At 37.7% G+C, this 14462-nt stretch overlaps 1 protein-coding gene across 1 annotated transcript in view; it reads right to left on the reverse strand.

The window, feature by feature from the left end:
- The window catches only part of LOC122802354 (ankyrin and armadillo repeat-containing protein-like), a 1115117-nt gene that overhangs the window by 200665 nt on the left and 899990 nt on the right, over positions 1-14462 (reverse strand). The window contains exon 18 of the mRNA XM_044071991.1: positions 10078-10239. Within this exon, the coding sequence (XP_043927926.1) occupies positions 10078-10239 (162 nt within the window). The remainder of the gene's footprint in view (positions 1-10077; positions 10240-14462) is intronic.

Raw genomic sequence — 14462 nt, forward strand, 5'->3', positions numbered from 1 at the left:
AAATATATATATATATATATATATATATATATATATATATATATATATATATATATATATATATCTTAACTACACAATCTTAAATACCTGCTCTAGGCACTTCAGATAAAACACACCTAAACTACCTAAAAATATTATTATTATTATTATTATTATTATTATTATTATAGTATTTAAGAAACTGGAGAAAGTAAAAACTTTCTTAGTAAGGGAGGAGCTGTAAGAACATTTCCAAATGAGATCTGAGGTATTAAGGTTGAGAACACGGAATTATGGGTAAGGGAGGAGTCGGAGCTCTGCAACCAATGAGCTTCAAGATCAGTGCCGAGGTTGGATCCAGTCATGTTCAACAACCCATAGTTGAGTTGGATGGAAACAGACAACATTGGATCTTAGTACTTCTCTAAACAAATACTTTCATCCCCCATTAAGTCATTGATAGAAATTTACTTCAGTGCAACAGCCAAAACTACAGTTAATGGGTTTTGACAAAAGTGACAGCATGCATGCAGTCACAATGAATTTTAAAGGGACAGATAGTTTGGAAAATTCCTCTAATGAGCACTAACCACCAGTGAAGTAACTTAGCAATTTTCTAACCAAGCATATCACCAAACAAAGGAATTTACAGAAAGTTACCTCAATGCAAGAGCCAAAGCTCTGCACCTACATTTAGTTTGTTTTGACTAAAGTCACTGCTCACAGTTCGAACGAATTGTACAGGTATAAGGGGTAGACAAATCCATCTAGCAGCCACCAGCAATGAATGAAGTAACTCAACTGTTTCCAAAGCAAGCACAGTTCCAGCAAAATTATCAGTAAAAGAGCCAAAGCTCTACACTTACAGTTACTAAGTTTTGACTAAACCGACCACTTGCAGTTAAAAAGACTTTTAAACAGATAAAGGGGTGGGAAAATCCATTGAACAGCCATTAGCCACCAATGAAGTATCACAGTAGTTTTCGAAGCAGACCTAACCTCTCCCCAACAAAGTTTTTGATAGAAAATTACCTCAGTGCATGAGCCAAAGCTCTGCACCTAAATCTATTGGATTTTGACTTTAATAATGGACATATACTTTGTTTTTTATTGGAAACCATTATGATTGGTCTAGTAAGGACTTTATCGCATTTGTAATTAGTGGGTCTGTTCCACCAACATCCTTTTATGCATAATTTACAAGCTGTAGTGTATAATCAAACAGCGCAATTTGACCATTGGGTGTATATGATCTAAGTCAGGTTTTCATGTGGCTATGAGGTCATGCTTGCAATAGGCTACTCTGGGGTGGACAGGTTGGCATAATGGTTAAAGTGTTTACCTTGCAAACATAAGGTATAGGGTTTGATTCTCACATGGCATAAGTTGCTAGGCTTAAAATGGTCCACAAGGGCAGTTAGCCTAGTACTAATCTATAAACCTGTTCAGTTGTATTATTTAAGCTTCTGCTATTTACATGTAACCTTTTTTATAGCACTGGACTAGGTCCAGTATGGATCATTTGGGCTTTTCAGAATTATGTTGAAAGGTCCAGGATGAAATTAATATTATCAATGACTATATTCTGAATACTATTCTTAGGTTTAAGGACAATTTTTCCATTTGAGGACTGGCCTTATTCTTGTGGTCTTATGAGCTGTGAGGAAATAAAAAGTGCTTTAGATGTATTTGAAACTCTTTCTTTAACTATGTACCAATTGCCTTTCAAATTACTATATGATGCCTGACAATGAAAATAGGACATCCCATCCACAGCTCTCAACTGAATCAGGGGCAAACCAAATCAGAATGAGGGACAAATTCAAGAATAGTCATGAGCATCTTTTAAAATGTTAGTAGTTATAACTTGAGATACTGACAGAAAATAAAAGAAATGTGCACCTCTAATTAGTGTCATTATTTACTTATAATTCACTATGTTTCTCCAAATTTTATTATTTTAAAAAGTTATTAAGAGGGATACAGCTAAAATTGAAGTCAACCTCAGGAATGTCCTGGAAAATCAGGGACAGTTAAGAAGTATGAATTACCAGCTGGACACTTCTGGTCAATAAATTTAAATTAACAAACAAATAAAGCAAACAATCATGTTAATTAAATTAGGTTACATGATGGTTAGATTGGTAAGGGAAACAGTACTACTACACTCCAAGTAATGGAATTATAAGCAACATCATTGCAGTTGCATGCATCCATTTTTGTACTTTCTTTATGTTAATGATATTTGAGCAGTGTTAGTGTGCTGTCACTGACTGTAGGTATAGAAATGAAGAGGGGCAACACAGATAACAGCAGAAATGCATGGATGGAAAGTGAGCAGTTCAGTACTTATAGGCTGCTCTCACAAACAATGCTCACTATCAGGCAAGTGGACTATTTTTAGGCAGTCAGTATATATATATATATATATATATATATATATATATATATATATATATATATATATATATATATATATATATATATCCAGTGTGAGATAGCATAACTTGCAGGATGTTACTTGCTTGATTCAGAGCAAACAAGCAGAACAGCACATCATTGGCGGAGGTGCAACACATTACTTTTTATCCTATGGAAACAAGCAGAAAATATTTACAGCATTCTTTGTACGGTGGGAGGCTGGAAGCAGAGCGATGCCTTCAGTGAGAACAAGAAGTGTAGCAGACTGAGACACAATCACTACATAATGCTTAGATATGAGTCAAAATGTCATGCAGTTGTGAAATTAGGAACTTCATTGCATTAACAATGGTTTATTTTAGGAAAGAAGCAGAAGATTAATCCTATTCAGTATTGTTGTACAGATGCAGATTTCCTGAGAGCCACCACTAATGCAGCATATCTTAATTTTTCTGACTACAGATGAATAATTATTTAGAATTGGTTAAATAAGGACAATCTTTTTCTGAAAGAAGATATATAATTTACATCTGGCAAAATATGAACACTGAGTGGGTACTGAAGCACTTCAGCTATTTATAATTTATTAAGCTTATACTATTTATAGAGGTTTATAGAGAAAAGGGACAACATTTAGGAGAATCTCTTTGTAAGTCTGAGTATCAGTTCCACATTTGAAAATGGTGACACTGTGAGGGGTAAACACAGTCATACCAGAATGTATCTGCTGGTCCTAACATGTACATGAGATGAAAGTTGCATAATGGCATAACAATGGATCTAGATAAGATGAGTAGGTCCATCGTCATCAGTAGTTGGACTAAGTCAAGCATCATACATCAGGCAGCTCACCATCTGAAATGTTCCCAGACTATTATGTCCTTCTCTTTCATCTATAGTCACCTGCAAAGCATCTTTCTCTCCAGATCTATGATAATCTCCATTAAGGTAGAACAGAAATACACAAAATAAACACTAAGATACTTCTATATGTTGTCAGCAATGTGGTAGCTGGAAGAAGGAGTATGTTGTCAAGGATGGACCTGCTTATCCAGATATAATATTATAGTAAATAAATAGACTTCATATTTGGTATGAGGCAGTACGTCCTTATGAAAAGTGAGTCTGAAGCTTATTTTCCTGTATGGACACCTTCATAGGAACATACCACTAAAAACTGTGGCCCCGATGTACATATCATCTACAGATTGTAGTATCTTATGAAAATATTTAGTGAAATCCATGTAGCTGCTGCTCAAATATCATCTAAGGATGCATTTTTGAAAACCAGATGTATTTATTTATATTTGCTAACTAAGATAGATCACTGATTTGCATGGACCTTTTGCTGATTCAACCTAGGAGCACTGTTTGGTTAAAGTGAATTACTCAAAAGTCACACAGAAGACAAATGGAAGCTGAGGGAATCAAACCTTGGACTACAGGAAGCAGCTTATTAGCACTTCATAACCTTAATCCCCTGAACTGCCAGACAGACAAAAATGCATGAGAAATAGCCACTGCCATTGCTGAGTAAGTTCTGGGCAAAAGTTTATTGTATTTCTTATAACATTAACCATCTGGAGAGAATCATTTTATAAACTTTAGAACACAATTACTTATTAGAACGGGATACAAGCAGTTGTGAATCTTTCCTTAAATATTTGGTTCTGTCTATATATAACTGGAGTTGTATAGGGGCATATATACAATGCAACAACACATATAAGCTCTGTTTGAGTAATTAGGACAGAATACAGGCATGTTGATAAACTGACTGAAATTTCTCTCGGTAACTAACTTAGACATAAATATTTGATGGGTCATTTTGCCATGGCACTCTGTCATTCTGGAAAATGAAATATGGAGGATTAATACATGAGGCATGCAACTCAGAAGTTATTCTAGCTGAAGTAATGGTCACAAGACAGACTCTTTCCCATGATACATGTTTTAAGTCTGCAGTAGAAGTTGTTTCTAAAGCAGGGAGTGTCAGTTTCTCTAAAAACTCCTTCACAATCTTGTAGAAATGTAGATAAGAATCTTTGAGCTCCAAAGAGCATATCCCATATCCTTCTGGCAGACAAGTAATGCTAGACTGCATTGTGACCATCCAAAAGATTTCCTTGGGATTACTTTTATTTATGTTTTGCAAATCCAGTATAAGCATGCAGTCCTTTGTCCTTTTTGGGGGAACTAGGGAGCTGAAAACTAGAATAATAAAATGATCATTTCTGGTTTGGTAGTATTTCTCAGATGTCTGAATGTTTTATGAGGTTTAAAGCTTTTTTTGCTTTTGATAAGGTTGATAAGGTGAGATGATTGGTAAGAGGAGAGAGTGGAGCAGTGGGGAGGTGTGAAACAGAATTGTACAGCCTCTGGATACCATCATCCTTATCCACTTGACATGCTGATGGCCAGCATTGAAAATAGAGGAATAGACAACCCCCCTACTTGCCTTCAGAGTGGAACAGTCAGGCATGGGCTCAGGTACTAGATTGCTGTCCTCCTAATGGAAGACCACAGTACCCCTGCTGCTACTACAGACCATTCTTGCCTCTGGACTGGAAGCCATTCTGAAACTTATCACAGTCATATTAGCTTCTTCCAGAACTCTGGCTGTTCTATTTCTGTTGGCCACAGTGAAAGCAAAGCTGATGTAGGTCCCATTGCAAAGTTTGGAACTTAACACCTCTGATAGAGACAGTCTCATCCTCTTTTCTTTGTGTGCTTCAGGTGATTTTTAATTGATGGGCTGAAGGCAGCAAACCAACTTAAAGAAGCATTATTAAAAATTACCTTGGTGTTCTCAGCCAAGTCTGTGAGGCACAGCCAGATGTGATGGCTATACTGGCACCACCAATGAAAAGTGATTTGACAGGATTTGTGAGAGATGACTCAGTTGCCATCTGGAACTGCAATTTGATCTTAAACTGTCCATCTGGCAAGTATTCCAGTGACTGGTTCATTTTGTCAGCCATATCTCACTTTTAAGAAAGGTAGTCTATCACCAGGAAGGAAAATGTCAAAGAGATGTAAATGCACTTTCCAAAGCTATACTTAGCCCTCGTCTTCTTAGCTGGGGATAGAAAGTAGGACTATTGTGGTAGAGGAACCTTTGTAAGGGCAGATATGGTGGTAATATAATCAGGTTTGAGAGTATCACTCCAGCAAGGTCAGTCTTTGACAGGCCAGAGGACATTGTTTAATCCCCTTAGGGCAGCTGCATGGTTTTCCCAAGCAGAGTTGACAACAAGCCTTATTATTTTATCAGTAAGGCAGACCACCTAGGAAGAAGGTTGGAATCCAAGAAGGCCACTTAGAGGATCCTTTGGAGAGAGTCATGGGGTGTGAAGGTCAACCCCCTTTCTGTCTCATCATCTAAAAGAATTCCCTAATCTTGGGGTCATCTTGGAGATATATTAGAGAACTAATGCTTTCTTCATTCTTGATATCACTGGTGGGGGAATCTTGGGGACAACTCAAATGCCCTTCTTTACATTTATGTTTCCTATCAGGCATAAGAAGTGGGTGATAAGGATGCTTGCACTGGTCCAGATACCTGGAAACGATCCTGCAAAAGGCCTCCAAGTCCTGTCCTGTTGGTTTAAAAGCTGGATGGCTAAAGGGCCAGTCCTGCTGAAGTTCACATGACTGTAAGAATCGGCACTGAGTGTGGTATATGCAGAACAGTCTGCATCAATGGTGTCGATCTCAGAAATAGCAGACAAATTCTGTTCACCTAATTAGCCCATACAAAGTGAGTGCTTGTCTTGGGGCAGACGTTTTTGCCCACATTTGCATTTTTAAATGCTTTATTATTCATAGTTAGCAAACTGACTAAATCAGCAACAAATACGATGGATATCAAACAAATGTAACAACAGCTGTGAAAAAGGAGAGAAAAAACTACTAATACAGAATATGGTGCAAAATAATATGTACAACTACAAGGTCTAGGGAAAGGTGATTAAGAACTGTAAACTCTCCTGGAAGAAATAAAAATATTAGTCTTATTTGAACCACTGACCCAAAGACGTAAATGAATATAAATAAACTAATAAAACAAGCAAACTATAAACTTTTTCTTTCAAAACAAGTAAAGGTTTTGAAAGTAGCCTGAGGATGTTTCTCTCATGCTGCAGCTTAACACACAGCAAAAGAGATCTGAAGAAGCTACTCTGCACAGCATTGTGGCTAAAAGGGGGAGGGACTAGCAGCCTGGGAAAGTTTCATATGTTAAGCTGCCAACTGCCTGCCAGTCTCAGTCCTACTGTTGCTGAGAATGAAACCCTTCATACCAGACCTATGCTCATGCTACATTTCACAGTCAGCCAAAAGTCTGAGAGATGAAAGACAGGAAGGCAATGATTTTACTTTACTACTCATGTCAGCGAATACCCTAGGACTACTGTAGCCGTGATAGCAAAGTAACATACAAAGTTCTGCTATACAGCTGTTAATCCTTTTTCATTTTTTTTTACAGTTCTAACAAATGAGTAGGTAATTTACAATTGTGGAAGTCAGGAAAAAGACAAAAAAAAGAAAGAAAATAAATTGGCAAAACAGGCAAATTATGTATTTGCTTTCTTTTCATGGTGTATATTTATTCAGTTTATTTAGACTTCAAGTATACAAGGATACTGTTAGAGAACAACATTCCTTAATCTCATTTGGTTTATAGGTTTCAATTATAAGTTTGGTGAAGTTTCTCCTAATGGTTTATTTTAGAGACGAAGTATGAATCATGGTGAAAGTTATTAATCTTTGTGTTGTATTTTTATTATTGCCTTATTTTTATATATCATTAATAGTAATTTTCAATTTACTTTAGAGTAACATATTTATATAAATTTTGGTGACCTTTAAGCATATTGAGATAACATGGCCATGTTCTTCAACAAATCTTAAGACCAGGTAGAAAAGAATACAATAACAATAGTTTTACAGTATGTATATATGGATAAGCTGTTTAAATGGTTTAGTAGGGACACCCACAAAACTGTATACATATTGACAATACAACCAAAGTACACACTGAGCAAAAATACTATAAGGAATTCTATAAAGCAGAGCACTTGATTGTACTTGCATGTTATACTGACATCTTTTAGCACTGTTACATGGATTTAGAGTTCAAAACATGTCACAAAATGGTATTAAAAACAGACTGTAGGTCATGTTGAGTTTTCTTCAATTTCTCGATGCTCATCTTCCCAGCTGAATATACTGATGATTACTGAAAAAAAAAAAACAATGGAACAGACCAAAAATAAAGTGCTTTTGCCAGAGGAGTGAACCCAGATGTTTGGACTCTGCTCCCATACTCCTGATCGGGTCCACTATGTAATCCCGAAATACTGAAATCCTGAATTTCAGTATTTCGAAATTACATAGCTGAAAACCCAACTACAACACACATTTCTGAAACCGCATAACCGCGAAATTTAAAATCCCGAATGTATGCTACACATACAGCACACACATACACACAACTCCCCCGACAATCAAATAAATAATACTACACTACAGATAATCAGGGGGGCAAGACTCCCTGCACCCCCCATGTGGGGGGCTGCACCCCACACCCCCCCTACTTATATATTCTAACTCTGAGATCACACAAACAGACACACAAAGGAAACACACACACACACACATTTTACAGTCCCTCACACACACACATCACAACACACACTTACACACACTAAAGCCCCTAACCAACACACTTACATATACATACTTACCTAAACTTCCACCCATTCATCCACACACCGCACCAGCGGAAGAGGAAATTCAACATCCCCATGTTTCGGGATTTTGAATTTTGCACTTCTGCCGGTTTTGGAACTTTGGGTTTTCGGCTATGTAATTTCGAAATACTGAAATTCAGGATTACATAGTGGACCCTCCTGATCTCTAAATGTACTACTGCCAATGATACAACAGTTTGGAGAAAAGGAAATAACTGTATTTGCTTTTTCTACAAGGTGGTGTGACATTTTAGGTAGAAAAGCTGGGTTTCCCCCACAATGGGGAATGTAGGAAATGCAGCCAACATGCTAAAAATATTCCCCTCACAACTGTCAGTACTGATATATGTTGTGATGGCTTACATAGCAGCAGCAAGATGGCCCATGTATGCCAGTCACTGAAAGGTGTGGGTCAGTAAACTAAAACAGACCTGTCATTTTGCTAATGCAACATTTACTGATTCCCACTTCAGTAAAACTAACATACTGAAATCTACATCCTCAAGAAAGATTGCTTAGAGCAAGTAAACAAAAAAGTACTTTTTGTGAAAGATGCCCTCTGAGTCCTCCATATTAATTCAACTAACTGAAGTGACTGCATAGGATCATAGGACGTTACTAGGCTAATGGCCCTAGGGCCCTTATAAGCCTAGCCAAGTTCTACCCTTGTTTCCATGATTAGCAGTTAATGCCCATGTCCAAGAGGGATATAAGTGGAACCCTGGGGTGAATTTACAGTTACCCATCCAATCATCTAGATTGCATTTGAAAAGGGCCAATGAGGTGTGCTGTTTGACATGAAGTGGGAGTCTCTTCCAAAGGTTTGGTAACCTCTGGGAGACAAATAATGTCTCTCCAGCTGGTTCTATTGATATCACATACCAGATTTTATATGAATGTTCTATTAATGTCACATACCAGGTTCAGGTCCTTAGAGCGAGTAGCTTGTGTATCATTTGAATTGTGGATATGCAGCATTTCCAATAGAGCAGGGTCAGAGATTGTCTTATATGCAAGGCAGAGATTGTCTCTGAGTAGTCTTTATGAAAAAGAATAAAGTGACAGTGATTTTAGATAATCCACATAGGACAGATGCTGAAGACCTTGAAATTTCCTTGTGAGGAGCCTTTGTGGTTTCTCCAATTGCTGCAGGTGCCTGAAAAGGTACATACCGAAAGGGGCATTGTACTCAATTATTGGCCTGATGAAAAAAGAGTACAGGGAGGTTATAACTTCTTTTTTTCTAAAGCCAATGCCCTTACTAAAGAGATGAGCAATATAGAATGCCCTTCTTACCACTGTGGAGACATGGTGGCCAAAGGTAAGATTGCTGTTAACCTGTGTACCCAGGTCTCTCACCACTGAGTGTGTACTTAGGGTGCTGCTGTTGATGTCACAGTTAGCAGGAACATTGCTCTTACCGAAAGGGATGATAATACATTTTTTTGCATTGAGTTTAAGGCCATGACTTTGACACCAATCATTTGTTTGTGTAAGACCCTCTTGTATGATATTGACACCATTTGAAGATTCTATGACCGCTTCCAGTTTGCAGTCATCAGCTAACTTTGTCAGCCGCAGACCTTTAGTTTTTGCTTGTACTTCAGAGAAATAGATTCCAAAAAGAAGACACCTTCGGGAAAGGGACATTTTCTCACATGAGCAGCATCAGAGTACAAGAATGGTTGACCCCCCCCCACAACTCACATACATATATACACACAGAAAGACTATGCTCACCATCGGTTTCTGCAGAGCAGATAGTACTGACAGTTCATTAACAATTGAGCTGATGGTGACTACCACACTACCATATTTGATATGCAGCAAAATGCAACAACTGCTAAAATAAATTTCAGTTTCATTATGATATGCACTGAACAAATTATAATACTTTACATCCAGGAGCAAAATGAACCAATACCTATGCAAAGGGTCCCTAGTGCTGTAATTACACTTAGAAGTGTTCGTTCTGTTGTTTTCAAACTGCGTAATAAGCGAACCAAAAGATGCACCCCATTTTCTTTACAAATTTCATCTTGATTGACTTTGCTTTCTTGGCCAAGTGCGAGAATCGCCTGACATCCTGTAAGATATTTAACAAGAAATTATAATATAATAACTTAGTTAGAATTGTATGTGCATAGCAAGAATAATCCATTCAGTTCATATATTTTGTTATAATATTCTGCTGAACATGAACATGCAGTAAAAACTAATGCCTATCATGCTGCATGAACTAGAAACAGTAGTAACATCACTGCATTAGTTACTTTAACATGCTGAGATACCCCGCTGATAAGCTCATTTTCCTTATTTTCTCATATAATTCTGCTTTCATCTGTTTATATCACTGTCTTTCTATCTATGTCACTAGTTACTTAGCTTTTTATAAGCTGATGTCAAAGTACAAACTCTGAATACAAGTTTTTTTGGAAAAACATTTGGACTTCCACCAATATTCAAGCAAACTTATAGGTAGGGACATGAGTGCCTCTATCACAAAAGTATGGGCACCTTTTAAGGCTTTTTTTGTTCCTTTGCTTCTGCTGAATGTGGATCATCATCACCCTTTCAGTCAAGTACTCCATTAATTTCCTCGCCACTTACACTGAGAGTCATGTTAGAGGGGCCATCATTTATGCAGCCAGATGTGGTTTGAGGGTTTTTACACCCATACGCCCCTGCACATGCTCAGCTAAGCAAGGAAAGGGAGTGTGCAATAGGCTTATAGCGTTAGATGTTTGCTCACTTCCGCAAATGAAACTGGTAGCAAGCAGTCTGCACATCAACCTTATGGCATGAGAGGTGATTTCCTAATCCTCACCAGATAAAACATACTAACCCAGTATGTTCCCTGAGAGCCAACAACCCTCTCCTCCTCCTCCTAGGAGAGGTGAGAAGGTCATGTTCCTTCACTCTTCTCCCTTCCTCTCTGGCTTATCCAGTGCCTCAAAGCCACTAATTAAACCTCGTTCAGTTGGGTTAAAGTCAGGACTCCATCCCTCTACTCCATGAGCCTAGCATACCTTTAAAGACTGTTTTACTGCACTTATTCTACTAGTACTTTCTGTGCTAATATGCTAAGTGCTGAACTGTATTAATGTATCATATGGTTGCAGTTGATAAGTGGGAAAGCTCTTTCTTCTTGTTTTCCAGCCTGCCGGCTGCTTTGTGTGTGATATCATGTTGCAGCGGGGTCAGATAATTTGTTGTTACCCCCGCTGTTGTGCAATCTTTGAGTTGGTATATAAAAATATTCTTTCAGTTCTATGTACTATTAGATCATTTTAGATTTATACTAAAATGATTGCTGTTTTTCCGTTCACTCTTTGAAACATTTAATATTTGATGATATAATCATACACACATACACACACACACACACACACACACACACACACACACACACACACACACACACACACACACACACACACACACACATCTTTAACAATTGATGGACACTTTCTTTTATCACATCCTGTTCTATCAACAGACACATTTTTTTATTTAAATTTATGTAAACTGATGAAGAATGACAATTTGCAGGCACAGCTCAGATGAAAACATTCACAAGTAGCAAACAATAGTTGTGGAAAATACAAAGAGATAACATTCTGATAAACAATACAAAAAGACAAGTTCTAGCTAGATAAGCGGAAGTCCAATTTATGGAAAGAAGTAGAAAATAATCCAAATTCTGTAATAGTGGAATTGTTAAAAATTAAATCAGATTTCTATTGAACTTCGTGAGCTGCATGATGTAATGTTTTTTTTTTTTGCATGTGTGCAAGGCCTCTGCACTCCCCCATACCCCTGTAACTCAATATATACTAACTGTGAGATCATACAATGGTGGGGAAAAAGAGAAACCTTCTAATTCCGTAATTAATTTTGCTAATGCACACACACACACACACACACACACACACACACACACACACACACACACACACACACACACACACACACACTGCTGTAATTTGATTACCATGCTGGTTGATCAAAACACACAGATGGTTTTGCTGCTGGAAAACGTGATATTTGAATGTACAACTAAATCCATATATATAGGAAAACTACTGACATATCAGATTGATAACTACTTGTGCATCAAATCTGTTTGATGAATTGGCAAAAGCTGATGCAGGTCACTGGGTGCCACATGTAGTGACAGATCTCTGCTCCCTCACATACTTTGAAATCTAACAAACTATCACCAACTTGAACTGTAATTTAGCAGATGAATCTTTCAAACAGAAAAATGCTACCCCCCCCCAAAAAAAAACAAACACCAGAAACAACCCCAACTCAAATACAATACTAAAGTTGCATAAAATATAATAAAAAAAAAAGAGACAAAGCAAAACAGCATTTGTAGTAATAAAATCACTAATAATCAAATTTAAATAATCCACTTGATGAGGAACAGCAAGAGACATCCAGAAAGGTTAAAAAATAACCCCCTAATGAAAGTGAAAGTATAAAACCCACAAACAGGAAATGAAACATTGCAGAAAGGTACATAAAGTAATTAGCATGACAGAAAAACAGTCTGCAACATAAAACAGCCAAACAAACACACACACACACACACACACACACACACACACACACACACACACACACACACACACACACACACACACACACACACACACATAGTAAAAAGATTCTGCCAGACACTGTATGAACAAAAAGGTAAATTTGAAGATACAGTATGGTAAAATAAAAACACTGCATGAAAAGAAATGCATAGAAAACAGAAATAAAACACACAAAAATTTTCATAGAACATCAGTTAAATAAAGGCAACAAGCATGCCATCAGCTGAACCAACTCCATAGGTTCATAGGTATATGCTAGGCTAACGACCACTAGGGCCCTATTAATCCTAGCTGTACAACTCAAATGTGACCCACAGATTTGATTTATATATAAGGGGTGATTAACTGACTGCCTCTGTCCATCAGAGACATAGGCGACAGACCAGGGTTGAATTTCTAATCCATTGGTCCAAGTTGAAATTAAAGAGGGTTACAGAAGATCTCTGCTTCACATGGATGGGGATCTTGTTCTAGAGAACTGGAATTCTCTGAGGGATATATCTGTCTCTCCAACATGTCCTATTTATGTCACAAGCAAAATTTTGATCTAGTAGTTCTGATGCTATTTGTTTTATGGATGTGCAAAAGGTTTATCAAAACATGGTCCAGGGATGCCTTATATACCAGACAAATATCACCTATCAGAGGTCTATATATTACCAAATAAAAGAGACAAGGCTTTGAGGTGATCACTGTATAGGATATTGTATTTGCTCTCTGTATTCTTTCTGTAAGGAACCTTTGTGGACATTTCATTTGTCGCATGTGCCTGGTTAGGTAAATACCGAAGGGGTCATTATACTCTTTGGTGGGTCTGATGAGGGTTGAGTACAGTGGACCTAGATACTATGACCTTACTTGTAAATTGAGCAATTATTACTACCTTGCACACATGTTGATTGAAGTCTAAGTTACTATCTACATGAGTTTCCAGATCCCTGACTACTGAATCAACTTTTAAGGGTGATTTACTGATGATGTACTTACCCAGCATGGCCAGCTTACCAAAAGGTACCGTAATGCACTTCTTTTTATTAAGTTTTAAGCCATGGCTTTGGCACCAAGCATTTGTCTGTGTTAGACCTTCCTGTAGGGTATTCTTGTCTTGGGGGAATTCAATGACTGCACCCAGTCTGCAATCATCTGCAAACGTGGTCAGCCAGAGGCCTCTGACATTGGCTTTGACATATTAGCAATAGATGCCAAAGAGGAGTGGGCCCAACACAGAGCACTGAGGGACTTCACTGATGACTGGTCTCTTTGTGAAGGTGGCCTCACTGATCCTAACCTCTTGGGTTCTATCCATGAGACAGATTATCCAGCTTGTTATAAAGGGGGTTTATGTCTAGTTTCAAAAGTTTGTTGACAATGCTTGAGTGGGGTATTGTATCAAACGCTTTAGCCAGATCTAGGTAGACAGTATGTACCTCTTTCCCCTCATCCATTATCTTAGTGACCTTTTCAAAGAAGCCGTCTAGGTTCAGTAAACATGACCTTCCCTTGACAAAGCTAGACTGTGATGAAGCCAGTGTCTGGATGTCTTCTATGTCCTTGCTGATAATTTCCATGATAATTCTTTCCTTGGCTTTTCAAATAAGACTAGACAGACTAATGGGTCTGTACTTTCCAGGGTCTGTTGAAGGTCCTCCCTTATGAAAGGAGATGACTTTTGGAGTCCTCCATTCCTGTGGCACAAAAC

This window comes from Protopterus annectens, chromosome 5.part0 (genome assembly GCF_019279795.1).
Source record: "Protopterus annectens isolate FY-2018-M chromosome 5.part0, PAN1.0, whole genome shotgun sequence".
In the NCBI taxonomy this organism is placed as follows: Eukaryota; Metazoa; Chordata; order Ceratodontiformes; family Protopteridae; genus Protopterus; species Protopterus annectens.